The 18093-nt window shown below is 38.2% G+C and overlaps 1 protein-coding gene across 4 annotated transcripts in view; it reads right to left on the reverse strand.

Moving 5' to 3' along the window:
• Positions 1-18093, reverse strand: part of MOV10L1 (Mov10 like RNA helicase 1) — a 37699-nt gene that overhangs the window by 18738 nt on the left and 868 nt on the right. For 3 of the 4 annotated variants that reach the window (XM_064656210.1, XM_064656207.1, XM_064656208.1), the window contains exons 2-13: positions 15488-15672; positions 12942-13098; positions 12466-12578; positions 11468-11658; positions 9239-9379; positions 8132-8373; positions 7835-8024; positions 5200-5394; positions 3063-3177; positions 1456-1633; positions 790-860; positions 322-413 (exon numbers count right to left, since the gene is read on the reverse strand). In XM_064656210.1, the coding sequence (XP_064512280.1) occupies positions 322-413; positions 790-860; positions 1456-1633; positions 3063-3177; positions 5200-5394; positions 7835-8024; positions 8132-8373; positions 9239-9379; positions 11468-11658; positions 12466-12578; positions 12942-13098; positions 15488-15672 (1870 nt within the window). Of the gene's footprint in view, positions 1-321; positions 414-789; positions 861-1455; positions 1634-3062; positions 3178-5199; positions 5395-7834; positions 8025-8131; positions 8374-9238; positions 9380-11467; positions 11659-12465; positions 12579-12941; positions 13099-15487; positions 15673-18093 lie in introns of those variants that run through there. The other variant, XM_064656211.1, reaches the window with a different exon arrangement.

Here is an 18093-nt window from a genome sequence, read left to right on the forward strand (position 1 = left end):
TCTTAAAAATGGAAAAAAACTAAGAAAAATACCCCAAAACACCCCACCTCATTCCCTCTCATTTCACTTTCTGGCATTGGTGTGACAATTTAGAGAGGATTAAGAGAAGAATTCTTTGTACACTTGTACAGTTGCAGTCTTTTAACAATGAATATGGTGGCAAAGGTGTATTAAGGGAAAGAAGTCAAAGAATTGGCAAGATCTTATGTCCTTCTCCTGTCTGTATCCACAAAAACAAACAGTTGACAGTCATGTATACTTTAAAAGTCACTTTACTAGAGGAATCATTAAATGCAGCTTTTTTGAAACTTATAAAAACACCTGCATTGAACAAATTCCACATCCATGGGTTCCAAGTTGTAAGCTTGTTCAAAGTCTGCATTAACTTTAAGAGTAACATCTTCATGACATATCTGTTACAAAGAGAAAAAAAAAAAGTCAAGACATTGATGAAGATTCAGTACTTTAAACACAAAGAAGCATCTCTGAAAGCATGGAACCCCTCCATCACTTCTAAAAAGAACACCTAGATTTATGTGCTATCAACATACTGCATATCTAGATTACGTTACAAGTGCTTTTACAGCAGGTAAACATAATCTCAAAAGAATAGGGAAGCCAAAGCCTTCAACAATACAATAAAAATACAAAATTACTGCTCAGAATGTAAATAAAACAAACCTAGTTTACCAAGAAAGGTTAAACTGGTCTGTAACTCCATGAATTGCAAGCTTCCCTTTTGAAACTTGTGGACCACTGTATTTTCAAGAGGAGATACACTTTGCTTACCTCAGTAATAAAGGCAATGTACTCTATTATATGCTCCGAGTAGACCTGACTTTTCAGTATCACCTTATCACCTAATTGTAAACAAAGTTAAAAGGCAACATAGTGTTACAAGGAATAGTATAACTTCTGCTGCAGCATATTTCTTCCTCTTTAGCATGTTTAAACTAGGAATTTGCAGGAGGTTAACTTCAGCAAAGTTGCTGTATCTGTGACTACCTGTTCCTAAATGCCATATGCAGTTGTATACTACACTTTAAAAGGCAACTAGTATCGATGACATCAAACAACATCTCCTGAAAACAAATCTTCATTTGAAATTCTGAATTTAATTTTAACTACTTTCCCAGCTTTTGCTATACCTACTGTCTTTTAAGCTATTACTACATTGCACAGTTTATTTTTGCTGAAAGCCTCACTAATTTTTGTACATGAAAAATCCTATTGGAACAAATGTAAGAACAGACACATGCAATGCTGCTTCAGACAGCAGCCATTGCAAGACTGAGCCACTAATACAGCAGTTCCCCTGTCTAGTAGCCTAAATTAATAACTTTGTGTTCAAATATGTGAAAGACTTCTTTAAACAAATGAATAAGCAACAGACTGAAGTTGTAGTGAAAACATGGATCAACATGCCATTTGGCTTTACCTCACATTAATTTCTACCTGGAACCAGGCGAGGTCTGCCCTCTTCTACTCCTGGCACTTCCAGCACTAAAAAGTTCCCATTCCTTTTCAAAGTAATCCCACTCATGCTGAAACATTTTAAATCCATTTCTTCTTGGATCTCTTCAAGCCACAAAAGAGTAGAGAAGTTTGCTTTATAATTATCTAGATTAAGACGCTGAAAAACAAAACAGTACGCATTATTGTTGTACAACAAGACAGGGAACCCACAATTACTAACATTATACAAAGTAGCTTTCGAAATGGACTGCACAGCAACTGGGTTGCCAATTAAGACATCTATATACATGTATCCATACAACAGATGGATACATTAACATAATTAACACTCCCAGTCAAAGAAAAATCAGTATAGTCCTTGGACCTCAGATACAATAGCCAGTCAGCTAAAGAGTTAACCAAGTCTCTCCTTACTATAGTGGTAGTTACATCATCTGAATTCAGGGGCAGTCTACAAACTGATTTCTATGCTCAGCAATCCTGAACAGCATAAAATCTAAGTACATGGACAGAGATGGTTGAAGAGAGTCATGTCAGTCTCGTCCCTGGCTGATGATTATACAACTTATAGCAAGCTGAAAGAACCTGAATTTTCTTCCTCAGCTCTTAATGAATCTCAGTGCAGAGGTATTCAACAGGACAAAGTTCTATCTAAACGATGATAGCACAGACTGCTTTCTATTTGGTATCTTCTCACTCAAATACAAGGCAAACGAACAGCGCTTTCTGATGCAGACTTAAGTCACCAGTACCAGACAGAAATTAAGGTGTGGTAAAAAAGAACATAGTCATTAATGGCAGGCCTTCGGTATAAAATTAATTCAAACACTACAGAATTTTATCTTCTTTTTGAGAGATGACCATTAATCTGCTAGCTTAATGCTATGACCTCAGGTTTTGTGTAACCTGTTTAGACAGCAGACAACATAGCCTTTTACATTTTTAGAAATGGTACCAGCCCCAGTTCGTACGTACTTAAAAATGTACCGAAAAAACCGTGACTTACAGCAATATTCTACATGACATCAGGGCAAAGTTTTGGAGAAAGAATCACTGTTCTTGTTAAGACTCTGGTGGGGGGAGGGAGTGGGTTGGGGTATTTTGTATGTATTCTAAAATTGCTATACTTTGTAGGAAGAATTGGAACAAGCCAATAGTGAATTAAATCTGAGGATGCTTAGGCAAACAATTTTTAACAGCCAGAAAAGAATCGTGATATTGCAAGAATTTAAGAGATTCTGCTTTCATTTTCTATGAAACAACTGTTCTCGGACCTCAAAAAACCCTTTCCAATGATGCTTAAAAAGTAAGAATATAGAGGATCTTTGTTCAGCTTCTGTAATATCCCCCCCCCCCCCCCGAATACTTCTGCTCCCTTTTCAGTTTTTCACATCTAGGCTTTTGTGCTCTTGTAAGCTTGTATTCTGTAACATACTGAAAACCCATGAAGTCTAAGTCTACTTGGCAACTGCGTTAGGTCATCGTCAGTTACACTGAGGACTACACATTTTTGCTAAGTTAAGGCAAGTTTCAACAGAAACACTTACATAAAAAGTATTTTCTTATATAAACCTACACTTGCATACCTCTGCTAGGAGGGGCTGAAAGGTCAGTATGTCTAACTTCTGCTCCACACATCTTCTTAATTCATCCGGTATGGTATAATGTGGGAGAAAGTTTGAACACCACCTTCTGTTATTTCTAAAACAAAAATGTATGACATACCACTTAGCTTTCTCAAATTATATATGTGAAAGACAGCTAATTAACATGCCACATCACCAAGACTATAAACCCAAAACGCATGCACACAGAGGACAGACCCAATGACTCCTTCAAAGAGACAGTTGAGAAGTTTGCCATATTGAGAAGACAGATAAACAATCCTCTACAGAGATGCTGCTTGGCACTGTAGGGAGAAAAATCATGTGGCCAAAGCTCAGTTGGAGTTGAAACTGTTCCAGTACTGTGGGAGACAAAAGAAGTTTTTCAAAATATGTCAGTGGCAAAAGACAGTGCAGAAACAACATTGGCCCATTACAGGATGAGGATGGTCACCTCACAAACAGAGACGCAGACAAGGCAGAGGTGTTTAACACTTTCTTTGCCTGTCTTCAACACCAATGAGGGTCTAACGGGTGCCAGTGCCCTGAGCTGGAGGACCATGGCTGTGAGAATGATAAACTTCCAGCTGACCCCAAACTTGTGCACAATTTGCTCCTGCAGATGGATCCCTGTAAGTCTATGGAGCCTGACAAGATTTGTATGAGTACTCACAGATGGCTGATATTGCAAGACCATTCTCAATGATTTTTGAATGGTCTTGGGAATCTGGAGAGATCCAGTTGACTGGAAGTTGGCCAATGTTGTCCTGATTTTCAAGAGGGGCAAGAAGGAGGACCCTAGAAACTACAGGCCTGTCAGTCTCACTTTAGTGTCTGATAAAGATACAAAGATTATTATTTTGCAGGACACCTGCAGGACAACACAGTCAATGGTAACAGCCTGCCCAGGCTCATGAGGAGAAAGTCCTGCTTGACCAACTTAATTTCCTTTTATGACAAGGTAACCTACCTGCGTGATCAAGGGAAGCCAGTTGATGTAATCTTTTCGGATTTCAGTAAAGCTTTCAGCACTGTCTCTAACAGTATCCTTCCAGACAAAATGTCCAGCAACAGCTGGATAAACACATCATGTGGTGGGTGAGTAACTGGGTCATGGGCTGAGCATAGAGGTGAAGGGCCCTGAGGGGAAGTAGTACGAGGAGTGGCCGCAGGTCACTTGGTCTGTTTGGTCTGGAGAAGAGGAGACTGAGGGGAGATCTCATAGCTGTCTACAGCTTCCTCGTGAGGGGAAGGAGACAGGCAGGCACTGATCTCTTCTCTGTGGTGACCAGTGACAGGACTTGAGGGAATGGTCTGAGGTTGTGTCAGGGGAGGCTGAGGTTGGATATTAGGAATAGGACCTTCACCCAGAGGGTGGCTGGGCACTGGAACAGGCTCCCCAGGGAAGTGGTAATGGCACAAGAGTGCCAAGTGTTTGGACAACAACCAAATTTCAAAAAGTGTTTGGACAATGCTCTCAGGCACAAGGTGAAATTCTTGGGGTGGTCCTGTGCAGGGCCAAGAGTTGTACTTTGATGTTCCCTGTGGGTCCCTTCTAACTCTAGCTATTCTGTGATTCTAAGTGTTCTGGTTACAGATCACTTGAAAACATTCTGTTTCTGCTTTTTCAGTTTAGGTATATTTTTATAACTAAGAAAATTTCATAAGTATAATGGAAACTTATTTGCAAAAGGAAAAGTTCTGAGTGAAAGATGGGAAACATTAGTCAGATATAGACGTCAAAGTTGTATAAAGAATTAAGAAGCTTATTATCCCAGAAAGCTATTTTCAATTTACTATCTTTTTTCTTAACAATACAGTTGTTACTTGTGGATAACTAGGAGCCATGTTTTATCTTCTTTATTACCGTACTATACATTAGAGATTCTGTTTGAAAAATCTACAATGAAATCAATAAGTTATTTACTAAAACAACTTCTTTTATCTGCAATCTCCACAATCATCTTGTTTACAACACACACATATATGTAGTAAACATATAAACATGCACAGACTCTCCCAGTTTCACATTTTCTTTGTTAGCATTACAGAACAGATATAGCAATACCAAACAGAGCAGTATTACCTAAGTGTTATCTTTTGCTCTAATTCACAGTACCTTCTGTTTTTAGGGCCAGTCACTGTTGTCTTCCTTAGCTGAGAATCTGCAATAATTTTAGGCTTTCTTCGAGAAAATGGTTCCACAGGTGCTATAAGTAATTCTTCTTCATTTGTTACAGTGGCTTCAATATAGCGTCCAACAGTAAAATCAGAAAAGCCAAGTAACAGGAGCTCTTTACTGTGCCCATGATTCCTTCAAGTGAACAGAAGTTATGTTCTTAAAACCAGCATGGTCACACTTCATTTTCCCCAACCATAAGTATTTTTTAAAATAAAACTGTAGATTCTCATTTCAGTAACATAAGAGAACTGCTAATTTAGGGTAATTCTTCACAGTTACTCCCCACCCCGAGTTCAATCTAGGTATCATAAATAATTAAAAAAACCCCGAAACAAAACAATAGCAAAAATCTCAAATCCACGATTTCATCAAAACCTGGGTAAAGAGCAAAATCCCTTCATTCAGCATAGTAGAGTATAGAATTAATACTTCTGTCAACAAGGAACAGCTTGGAATTACTGATACTGAAAAAGATGAGCTAAACAGTTCCATCAGAGGAACCCCTTTAATGCCTGCAGTAACAGCTTTGTTGCAGCCTGCCTCAGAACTGAACCCTAACTGTAAACACATGAAATGGATAAAGCAGGAAGGATGCTTTAATTCTGAAAAACATATTTTATATATGTAAGTGTTCCTTGGGGAGTGACAGAGGGGAAAAAAACAGTAGGGAACAGTTTCCTCACACTGGTCGTTAAGAAACTTAAGCACTACTTAGAGTCCAGTTCTCTCCTACTAACTACGTAGTCCAACACTGTTACCATGTGCCCAAACAAATGCATCCCAGAAGGATTCCAGCTTACTCTTTGGCAGGAGTATCACCTTTTGTACTTCTGCCAACTAAAACTACCTGCTCAGGTTAAAACTATAGCCTGATCTCTTTGCTGATGCCGAACTGTCCAGACTTATGGTCTAAATGTGCAGTCTCTACGGTCCCTTAAGTGGCCAGCAAGCTCTTGTTATCTTCATGTGCTGCAGCCTCCCATTGAGTTTTGTGTGGATTATTCTGTATTAGAAGACTCTAAGACTTTGTGGCCTTCACAGATTTACAGTGAAATATAAATTATTCTTTCTACATGTCTTTCTTCACAAAGGCAGGCCATGCCTTTAGCTTTAACTTTCAAATTGCAGCTAAAACATCCTCCTAAGAAATTTTCTACCCCTTGCCTCAATATTTAAAATGATAAGAGAAGTAGTGTGAAAATTAATGCAGTGTTATTTTGATGAATGAAACCATTTGACCTTGTTTTCCCCTGTCTAACTTTTAAATTATCATCCTAAGACTCCATGGCTGTGGAACACAACACCTACAGAGCTTCGGCTGGAAATAATTGAAAAATACACAAATGTAAGCTTTGCAGCATGAGGTTCCTACTTGAATTCTGAAAAAGTTCACACAAAGCCACTCTCTTAAATAAATTAATTAAATATTTTGCACAGCATAGTATTTTTTGTTTTTCAAGGGTTTTTAATATCTGCAAACCACTTCCTCTGTGAATTACACCTTCAATGAAGAAAGCTGTTTCATTCTTATTTCAGCATACATAACTTGAATTTCCCATCACAGAACAGGAAAGCTTGAGATGGGGCATTTAGCAATATATGATACTGAGACTGAAGAAATGTATCAGACATAACACAAAAATTCCCAGGAAATCTGCATTAGCTCTTGTGATCGTGGAGCAATGGATTTCCTGCAAATAATATAACCATCTGTTATGTTCACATCACTGTCATTTTACAGACATTATCTACTCCCACTATGTTACTTCATTAACTACTACTATTTTCTTCCAATAAAAATCAGAATTGAGCACTAAAATGATAACTAATTTCAAAATCTAAAACAAGATAACTTGCTAATATGGCTTACTTTACACTATATCATGTACTGGTTTTGACTGGGGTAAAGTTAATTTTCTTCATAGTAGCTAGCATGGGGTTCTGTTTGGCTTTGTGCTGAAACCAGTATTGATAACGCAGGGATGCTTTCATTGTTGCTGAGCAGTGCTTACACAGAGTCAAGGCCTTTTCCCCTTCTCGTACTACCAACGAAGAGGCTGAATGTACACAAGAAATTGGGAAGGGCCACAGACAGGACAGCTGAGACCCCAACTGACCCAAAGGATATTCCAGACCATATGTCATCATGCTCAGCATATAAAGCTGGGGGAGGACGGAAGAAGAGGGATGTTCAGAGTGATGGCATTCATCTTCCCAAGTCACTGTTACACGTGATGTGGCCCTGCTTTCCTGGGGATGGCTGAGCACCTGTGTGCCCATGGGAAGCAAAGAATTTCTTGTTTTACTTTGCTTGTGTGTGCGTGGCTTTTGCTTTACCTGTTAAAGTGTCTTTATCTCAACTTGTGAGTTTTCTCACTTTTACTCTTCCGACTGTCTCCCCCATTCCACTGCGGAGGAGCGAGCGAGCAGCTGCGTGGGGCTGAGCTGCCACCTGGGGTTAAACCACGACACACCAAGAAGAGAACAATGCCCAGAATAAGGAAACTATTAAGTCTCTTTTCATGACTTCTTTCCATTGTATTGGTTAGAAACAATGGAAAGAAATACTTACACAGCTGTGCATATGATCACTATGAATGTTTTTCCACCTGGTGGTATTACAATTTCTCCAGTAATTTTGCCAGTTGGTTGCTCCACATGTTCTCTTTGCTCACTTCCTCCATTTTGTAGACTTTCATCTTTCACCAGGGAAATGTTTTCTTCAGTCCTTGATAAATTTGTATCTTGAAAATTCATTCCTTCTGTAGTAAACATATAATAACAAATTTTGTTACCACAATTGCTATTGCTAACATAGGCAAGTCTTCTCAAACAAACCTACAGGTCTCCTGTTAACACTTCACTGTACCTGGAATGACTCCATTCTTTATAATGGATGTATTGTTCGATGACTCGCATATTGTTCCTCCGCTGCTGTTAAATGAATTAACTCCATCTTTTGAGAGGTCTTCTTGATTTATTGGAAAAGATGGCAGATATGCTTCTGGACTGTTCTCACATTTTTGAGGAATCTGAACCCTGAATTGCTTGTCTTTCACCCATCCAGCTAATCTGCAGCTGATTAAGGACTGTGGTACACTCCCTTTATTCCTAGAAGTAGTTATGTGATTAGCTACATAATTAAACCCATAGTGAATGTTCTTGAGAAGTTAAATTCTACCTGAAGTCAAGTACAATTGCCTGCAGGTTAGTTCACCATTATTTCAAAACTGCTATCAGAAAGAAATTGCACTGCTGCTTCTAACTCATGAGGACTAAACCTCTACTTTACGTTAATATTTCTAGGTCACATCAACTACCGTAAGAAGCATACAGAAATATTGTGTATAATAAAAATCTACGGGAGCTTAAAATTCATCAGTGGGTAATTCTTAGAGAAGAATATAGGGTAACAAATAATGAGTATTCAGGTGTGTCTTCATTTAAGACTTTATGCCCAGATGTGAAAGAAAAAAAAACACTAACACAAAAAATAGAGAAAATTACCAAAACAAAAAACCTCTCAAGGATACACCAACATAGTTCTTTGGCATCCAAGTTTAAAAAAAATTAGAAAAAAAAAAATCTAGTCTGCTTTTAATACATGAGTATGTAACAGTCCTCTTGTTCTAAGGTTTTTAAGATGGCAGCATATCTGCAGTTTAAATTGAACACACTTACAAGCAAAAGCATTTATTTCAATCCTTATTCCAGAAAAGATCTGATTAGGATTGAAAAAAGATATAGGACTGGGGAGGGTTAATGCACTCTGCAATATAAATACTCAATATCAAAAAGGTTACCCTACAGACATTAAATTTAATGTTAAATTCTCTTTATTTCCATAGTATCTGGAGATTATTTGAAGATTAAAAATCACAAGGCTCCACTACAAGAGGCTTCTGTATGAAAGACAGGTTTACAGACTATGGAGAGATGAAAATAAAGAAATCTTCAAACAAAAAGAAAGTCTTACTCTATCCAAATGATAATTCTTTTAGATTCCCCCTGCTTCAGAGTTCCAAAGTTAGTCATTCTTGATATTTTCAACTCTCCTTTTTCTCTCATTAAGTCTTCATAAGGCTCATCTGTATTACCTCCACTAGAGTGAGATTGTCTGTAAAAATAATTTTAGGTAGCAATTTTTAAACACTAACAGACTCAATAAATATTTTGATTCAGCACAAGTTTAAGAAGCACTATACAAAGGCACAGTCACAATATTTAGAAAGAAGAAGGTGAGACAGCTAATTTTTTCTCAGCCACTTATACTTCCAAGGCAATTGGATTACCTTTCCTAATTTAAGCAGCAACAAGCTTTTGTCAGCAGCACAGTAAACCAGCATAAAACTTTGGACACAAGATTGAAATGATTGAGAAGTTAGCTAATCTTTGCTGAAGAGCTGAATCAAACAGTGACTGAAGCTGTTATGGATCTTCCTTCGATTTGAAAAAAGACACAACAAAGAGCAGCTCCTTAGCAAGAGACATGTGTAGAACTGGAGCTTAAGTAATAAAATTACTAGACTGGAAGTGTTTTAACCCAAGCACTTGCGTCTTCTGCTTATTGCTCCAATCTGAAAACAGCAAACTGAAGAAATTAAAAAACACATGAAAACCAAAAAGCACCCTTGAAAACTTCAATCATGCATACTACCAAAAAAATATCTGTGAAACCAGTCACATGCTCTTTCCAGTCTGAAACACTGACCACAGCTCTAACCTCCTTCTACCTGTAGAAACAATTTTTTTAAATTGCTTTTATGCTGCAATTAGGAAACTATTCATTTAGATGGAGTGGCATGAAAATAACTCGGAAATATTTTAATAATCTCACCAATATTTACACACCCTAAGTATTCCTGAGTTCTCTAACATACTGAAGTAGAAAAGTAATGCAGCTGCTCTTCATTAGCTACATCAAATTACTAGCCAAGCCCACTAGATGTCTCCCCTTGCACCTTAAGCTGCCTCAATTTTTTGATATGGTGGGATGTACACTAAGCCTGAGAAATCAACCCCAAGGTCTACTTTTGTTATTTGGCTTTAGTAATACTTTTCTGTATAAAATCCATCATTAAAAACAGGTCCAACTGAAAAAATATGTGAACAATTTTTACTCTTTTGCAAAATGATGTCAAGACTTCAAGTTTCATCTAGGTACAATTTAAATCTATTTTATCTGTTATCTTTAGTGAAAACATCTTATTTCATTCCTTGTAGATTCCTTGAAGATGTGAAGATGTGTACTGCCCTTAGCTTTATCTCCTGGAGATGTCCAAAAGGCAAGTTCTCCCAAAGACTATGTTTGAAAGATATCACAATGTTCTTTTGCTCTCCCCTTTGGACTTTGCAATTGGTTGACAATTTATTTTTGGCCTGCAGAATCAGACTCTAATCCTACCAAGGCCTTAGCATGGCAAGTGATAGATTTTGCTGGTAATAGCCCTATTTATTTAGGTGGTATTTGTTTTTCACAGGACAGACACTTAAATTCACAGGTCAAACTTCAGATCTTTGCTGCAGAACTGCTACTTCCTAGTTGCCATTCTACATCTGTAAAGCTGATTATTTCACTAAGTGTTACTTCTTCTCCCTGAACATCATCTACTTTTTCCAACCTCTTCTGCAATCTCTCCTGATCCTCACATCACATACGTCATCTAAAGTGCCTGCAGAACCTCTCAGTTTGATACTTGCAAGTCCAACGAATCTCTATTATTCAGATTATTTGACTGTTCCATTTAGGACAGATACCTCAGCAATCACTCTAACTTAAGCAAAATGGATTAAAGAAACATTCATTTTATATCAGTCTTACTGAGAATGGTTTTCGAACAGTCAAGTCCCCACTAAAAGAGCACAGATTAGAGGAAACAAGGTAAGAGCATGAGCTTGGCATTTTTCTAATAAAGCCATGCAAAACTCCTACCCTGCCAAGCAATATCCCCGAGCTTAGCTGCTACTAATTTTGCTTCTCTAGTAAGTACAGATGTCCTCACCTTCTGGAAAGGGGGGGGAAACAAAAAAAAAAGCAAGGGCCATATAATAACACCCTCTGATTTTTCCAATGATCTATCATGCCTTCTAGACACCTAGGGAAGAATTCCCACTATTTCTCATTTAACAGATAAAATGAAATGTAAGCTGCATAATTACACTACATCTCTAATTGTTATAAAGAGAACAAAATAATGAATATTACCCATCCTCGCTGACTGGCACCAGGCAGAGAGCTCTCCAAATATAACATGACTGACTGCTCTCCACCACAATTGTATTCACTAGATCATGTCTACGAGGTGAATAGCCATCAGGAAGTCTCAAGGAATCCAAAGTGAAAAATATATTCTCATCTACTGTCCCCATTCTTCCACAGATGCTGGAAATGCGAACCTGTAATAGTTTGTATTCAGTGTTACTTGATATTATCTGCTTAAGCTGACAGACATAATAGCATTGCGTATTGTTGTCCTGTGAAACAGGCCTTCTAGCATTAACAAAGCTGCATTCTGAACTTTCAGTTATTCATAGGGGGTAAACCTAGATCTGTAACCTGTGCTTGTCTTTAGATTTAAAATCGTAAAGAAAAACATGTACTTCAGATAAGCATTAGGTTCCACTTAAGTGCATATTACAATATGTACATTTGCCTTAATTACGATACCTCTCTTGTGACAGATCAACTTACCTAATTTATACTTCAATATAGAAGGCACAAGAGAAGAAATATTTTCCTATGCTTGACATGCAAATATTCAATATATACAGTTAAGACAAAGAAAATAAACCATTAACCTAATATATGCATTACTAGAGTGAACAGATACTTTCATTAAAAAAGGGGACAATGGTTGTTTTTAAGCCAAAACACTTGGAAAAATTAAACATAATTAATTCCACAGTCATGACTTCTTAAAAAGTTTGAAAATCCACACATCCTCATTACAACCAATAGTAAGCATTCAAATCAACAATTGATAATAAGTTAGTTACTCTTTCTGTTCAAACCAAAATGTGTATGCTTTTTCAAAAAGCCTTGATATTCTAGAAACAATCCTACAAATGGATAAATTGATACATTTTATCTTTTGATTAAAGATGTATAACAGAAGATCTACCAATATTCCTAACTTAAACCAACTTCAAAACCCCACTTCACACAAGATTCCTCTTGCCAAAAACAATGTGCAGAATGTTTACCTTGTTTACTTGCTTATATCTCAAAGGCCTTACAGCAACTGCTTCACTCTTCCATGTTGTCAAATTAATAAAATACTTTGCTTGCACCCAATCACCTTCGTAGGGTTTGAAATCTATATAAAATGGAACATTTCTTAAGTTTAATTACTACTGATACTATTTAATTACTACTGATATATGGATTTACATTACTCTCCTACAGAACTAGTGTAAGTTAAGTAAAATCCAGGACAATGCATTATTCAGATCCACTGACTCCAAACTTCACTTTGCAGTTCCTCTCCCCATAGGTTATGCCAAACTACATAAGAGATCCTGGTGGAAAAATACACCTGTTTTCTTCACCCATGTATGGGTGTTTCACTGCACACTCTATTAGAACTTACTCAGGATCTCAACTGCAAGTCTATCAGAAGATATTTCTATTGTACATATGAATATATTAAGAAAGAGGAAACAAGAAAGCCCCTACACACCTTCCCAGACGTCTTCCTTTGCAAAATAAGTATTTTGATTAATATAGCCACCATGCTTAGAGAGAGAGGTAATACTGCCAATTAATGTTTTGTTATGTAGTTCAGAGGCATCAAAAGTAGGACTGAAGTCTTCTTGTGTATCCTGGATGGTGTCTATCTATTAATACAAAAATAACCCCAAGATTTAAACAGCTGATACTTAGAATTACATGTTAAACATCTATTCCTATAACAAATATCAGAATTTCAATTCCTTGTGGTAGCAAAGCTTCTTATTAGACAATTATTTAGTCACTGTAGCTGTTACTTTTTGTACACAAAAACAATGAGTAGTAAACAGTAAGTAACTTCTTTAAAAAATCTGCTTTATGCTGCAATGCTGACTACTATAATTACATGCTGATTTTTCAAATCTTTCTCAGGCTTCCCTCGCTTTAGGTCTACTTAAGAATTTTCTTCATATTGACAAGAGAATCACCCTCAGCAGTGTGACTGTACACAAGCAGACCTAGAGCTAATCACTATTTCAGAAAGCAAAAAATATGTTTCTAAGATAGTGTTTATAAACACTTTTTCAGACTGACCCTCAGTTGTTCTTCAATAATTTGAATAGGAAAACCCCTAGAGCTGCTTCTCACAGACTCTCTAAAGCACCACCTCCAATCTAAATTTACAGAAGTCTGGTCTAATCTGAACTGGACTATGGTCCTAATTTTTATATGATTTGTTTTGTTGAACATAACGCATATTACCATTTAAGATAGTAATAAATAGTCTATGTCTACCTCTACTTCAGCGTTTGCAAACCCTACAGTAAGACTACATATACTTAGCTATTGTTTAGTCAATACAGTGATATTGCATTTAAAGAACTATCATTACCTGATATTCCTTTTGATAACATGAAAACTCACTGTAAAAAATATAATAATAATTTAAAAAATCTATGTTTTGCTCCAGTCTGACAGACATACCTTCACATTCACCAAGAATATCTGAGTTAATTGGAAGGAGATAGTACTCATGTTCAAGCATCACTTTGTACAGTATTTAATGATTATACTCGTCAGGAAGCTAGATTTTCTCCTCTGACAAGGAGTTTAAAGAGAGACTTAGCTCTTTGAGTCTGCCCCCCAAAAACACTACAATGTTTTTTCTTATCAAACTCAGAGTGAGTCAAGTTTGTGCCACTACATGGGATGTAATTTGAGACATCAAAAACTATAGAATGAATTTAGGTTTTTATTCAAATACTTCAAACAGACTTTGAAGAAACGAGTTTTTTCTTCTTGCTTATTGAATCAAGACTGTTCTTGGACTTTGACTTTCTATGGAGTCCAGTCAGCTTTTGGCATAAACTCAGCTTTCAGCTTTTCACCCAGTCACAAACTACATTGCCAACAGTCTGAGATGCCCGTAGGATTATGCCTCACAAACAGGAATAAGATAAATCACTATACTTTTGAAAAAAAGATCTTTTGGAAATGCCATTATCTAGAACACACAGCAAAACATCCCACAACTGCTAAAACATTACACTTGTTTTGTAGATCCTTATGTAGTTTTTCAGCTGCCAGGTTTATGTATTTTGGAGCAACAACAATATTTCAACAGCATGGTGAAAGCTGTCAGTCAGAAGGAAAACAAGGAAGAAAAAATAAGATTTAAACTAATCCATTGTCTGACTCTATGTGGGTACTATTTTACCAAACAGCATTGAGACTGCTTGTTGGACAAACAATATTTAGTTTTTATATAATAAATTAATTTCAATTTAAAAAAAAGAAACAAAAGGAAATAAGAAGAGACAGGTTACCTTACAAGACACTAGGTTTTTGATAACACTGGAGCCAGTAACACTTTAGAAACAAGACTTCTCTTTTACTTTCCTTCTGTGTTTCCTTTTAGATGACACAATAAAACTCTCTCCCCACTAACAGTCTTTCTTCAGTTTTATTTAATCAATGAAACTACATTGGTTTCAACATTAAATATGCTGAGAAAAAAATCCCCTCAAAATTTGTGACAAGGTATAATCAAGCTTGAAATAGATTTACAACTGAAGTGTTAAGCAAGCAAAGTATGGGTATCTCCATTTTTATTACTGTCTGTAACACTAACTCGCCAATTTTTACAACAGGGAAATTTATGTTCTTACTTCTGTGCAAAAAGAGTAAACTTGCAGCCCCTGCTTTTATGTTCTTATGCATTCATATAACAGTAACATAAAACTGACTTTGAAACTCAGAAAAGTTATGCATGGATCTGGAGCAGCTATGACTAAAAAATTCGGATGCAATTATCTCAATCAGTAGTTTCATATCCCCTACATCTACACCTATAATCAGAGAATCATTATTAAACACAATTTTAAAGGTGATGGAATAAAATAATAATAAAAAAAATTGAAAAAGAACTCATCCCCACTGGGTGAAGGGCTGGCAATTTCTCCTATTTTGTAGAATTTGTGAGGCCAGAACTATAGCAACTTCCAAAACAAAGCCTCAAGCTACTTACACAGACTACTATTTATCTTCACCTCTTACCCTGATAGCCTTCAGGCCACCCGATGTTTTATCCTCTTCCACTGTGGCAATAACTTCTTGTCCAATGGCCAGCAACATATTTTTTGTAACAACATCCTTTGTGAAGACTATCATGTCATCTATCATCCCATAATCATGGCAAAGTCTTGTCACTACTCCTTGTACTGTTTTCAATTCTCGATCACCTGCATCAAGAGGAAAAGCCCAAATCATGTGTTTACAGAACTATGCAACAAGTTAGGAATGCTACTAAAAGTGCTATCCCTTCTATCAAAAAGCCAACTAAAAATAGCAACAGTTGCCAACTAATTACTTTTACACTTAAGTCTTGAAGTCTTATGGCAACTTATCGTTTCAACTAATTAATAAAGGTAGTTAAATACAAACTATATCGTAAAAAGCCACATTTTAAGCTGCATTAAAAAAAACCCCAACGACACAGAATATCTTGAGTTGGAAGGGATCTATGAGGATCATCGAGTCCAACTCCCTGCTCCTCACAGGACTACCTAAAACGAAACCATGAGTCAGAGCATCATCCAGATGCTTCTTGAACTCTGACAGGCTTGATGCCGTGACCGCTTCCCTGGGAAGCCTGTTCCAGTGACTGACTACCCTCGCAGTGTGGAGCCTTTTCCTAGTGTCCAATCTGCATTTCCCTTGGTGCAGCTTCATTCCATTTCCTCATGTCCTATGGCTGCTCCCCAGAGAGAGGAGATCAGCACCTCCCCCTGCACTGCCCCCCTTGAGGAAGGTGTCAACTGTGATGAGGTCGTGCCTCAGCCTTCTCTTCTCCAAGCTGAAGAAGCCAAGTGACCTCAGACACTCCTCATAAGTCTGACCCTTGAAGCCTTTCACCATCTTGCTCATCCTCCACTGGATACATCAAACCATTATGTGTAATTCTTGCACTGAGGCATCCAAAACTGCCCACAATATTCAAGGTGAGGCCACACCAGTGCAGAGCAGAGTGGGACAATCACCTCTCTCGACCAGCTGGCGATGCTTTGCCTGATGCCCCCCCAGACATGGTTGGCTCTCCTGGCTACCAGGGCACCGCTGACTCATTCAACTTGCCATCACCCAAATCCCCAGATCTTTTTCCACACAGCTGCTCTCCAGCCTCTGTAGGTCTGTCTTTTTTCCCATTTAAGTTGGAAAAGACCTTTAAGATCAGGGAGTCGAACACTGCTGAGTTCAACACTAAACCATGTCCCTATGAGCCATATCCACACAGCTTTTAAACTGCTCTAGGGATGGGGACTCAACCAATTCCCTGGGCAGCCTGTTCCAATGTTTGATAACCCCTTCAGTGAAGAAATTTTTCCTAATATCTAATTTATTCCTGATACGACCCAGGCTGCCATTGGCCTTCTTGGCCACCTGGGCACACAGCTGGCTCCACGTTCAGCTGCTGCTGACCAGCACTCCCCGGTCCTTTCCCACTGGGCCTCCTTCCAGCCACTCTGCCTCAAGCCTGTAGCTCTGCACGGGGTTGTTGTGACCCAAGTGCAGGACTTGGCACTTAAACGTGTTGAACTTCATGCAACCAGCCTTAGCCCATTGATCCAGTCTGTCCAGATCCCTCTGCAGAGCCTTCCTACCCTCCAGCAGATCAACGCTCCCATCCAGCTTGGGGTCATTTGCAAACTGACCGAGGTGCCCTCGATCCTTTGGTCCAGGTCATTGGTGAAGAAAATATCCACAGACTTTCCCTCATCCACTAAGTGGGTCACCTTGTCCTAGAAGGAGACGAGGTTGAACAAGTAGGACCTGTGTCTCATAAATCCATGCTGGCTGGGCCTGATCCCCTAGTGTTCTGCACATGCCACATGATGGCACTTATGATGATCTGCTCCATAACCTTCCCTGGCACTGAGGTCAGGATGGCAGGCCCAGAGTTCTCCGGATCATCCTTCCCTTCCTGTAGATAAATATCAGATTTGCTAACTTCACACATACTGGGACCCCCTTGCTTAGCCAGGACTGCTGGCAAATGATGGAAAGTGGCTTGGTGAGCTTTCCTGCCAGCTCCCTCAGTGCCCTGGGGTGTAGGTCTTGTAGGTCTGCGTGTGTCTAAGTGTTGTAACAGGTCACTGCCCATTTGCCCTTGGATTACTGGGGCTTCATTCTGCTCCCCATCCCTGTCTTCCAGCTCAGTGGGCACTGGTCTTGCTATTAAAGACTGAGGCAAAGAAGGCATTAAGTATCTCAGCCTTTTCCTCATCCTTTATCACTGTTTCCCTCTAAGCTAAGGCTTCTCTTTAGCTCTCCTTTTGTTGCTATCATATTTACAGAAACTTTTTAGTTGGGTTTTGGCCTTTTTAATTTTCTCCAAGCATAATAACCTCATGGTACCCTTGCAGTCATCTTGAGTTGCCTGCCCCTTCTTCCAAAAGTCAAGCTCTTTTATTTTTTTCCCCGAGCTCCAGCCAAAGCTAAAGAGCTACTCCCAAAAGCTCTGGGTAACCAACTATTTTCAAGATTTCCCATAGTAAAAGAAAGTTCTCAGCACACTTTGTATGGCAAATCTAACATATTTAAGATTTCTATACTGAAAAAGCAGGAAGAGTAAACAAGCTGTACAAAATAATTCTTCATTTTTA

This window comes from Pseudopipra pipra, chromosome 5 (assembly GCF_036250125.1).
Source record: "Pseudopipra pipra isolate bDixPip1 chromosome 5, bDixPip1.hap1, whole genome shotgun sequence".
Classification (NCBI taxonomy): Eukaryota; Metazoa; Chordata; class Aves; order Passeriformes; family Pipridae; genus Pseudopipra; species Pseudopipra pipra.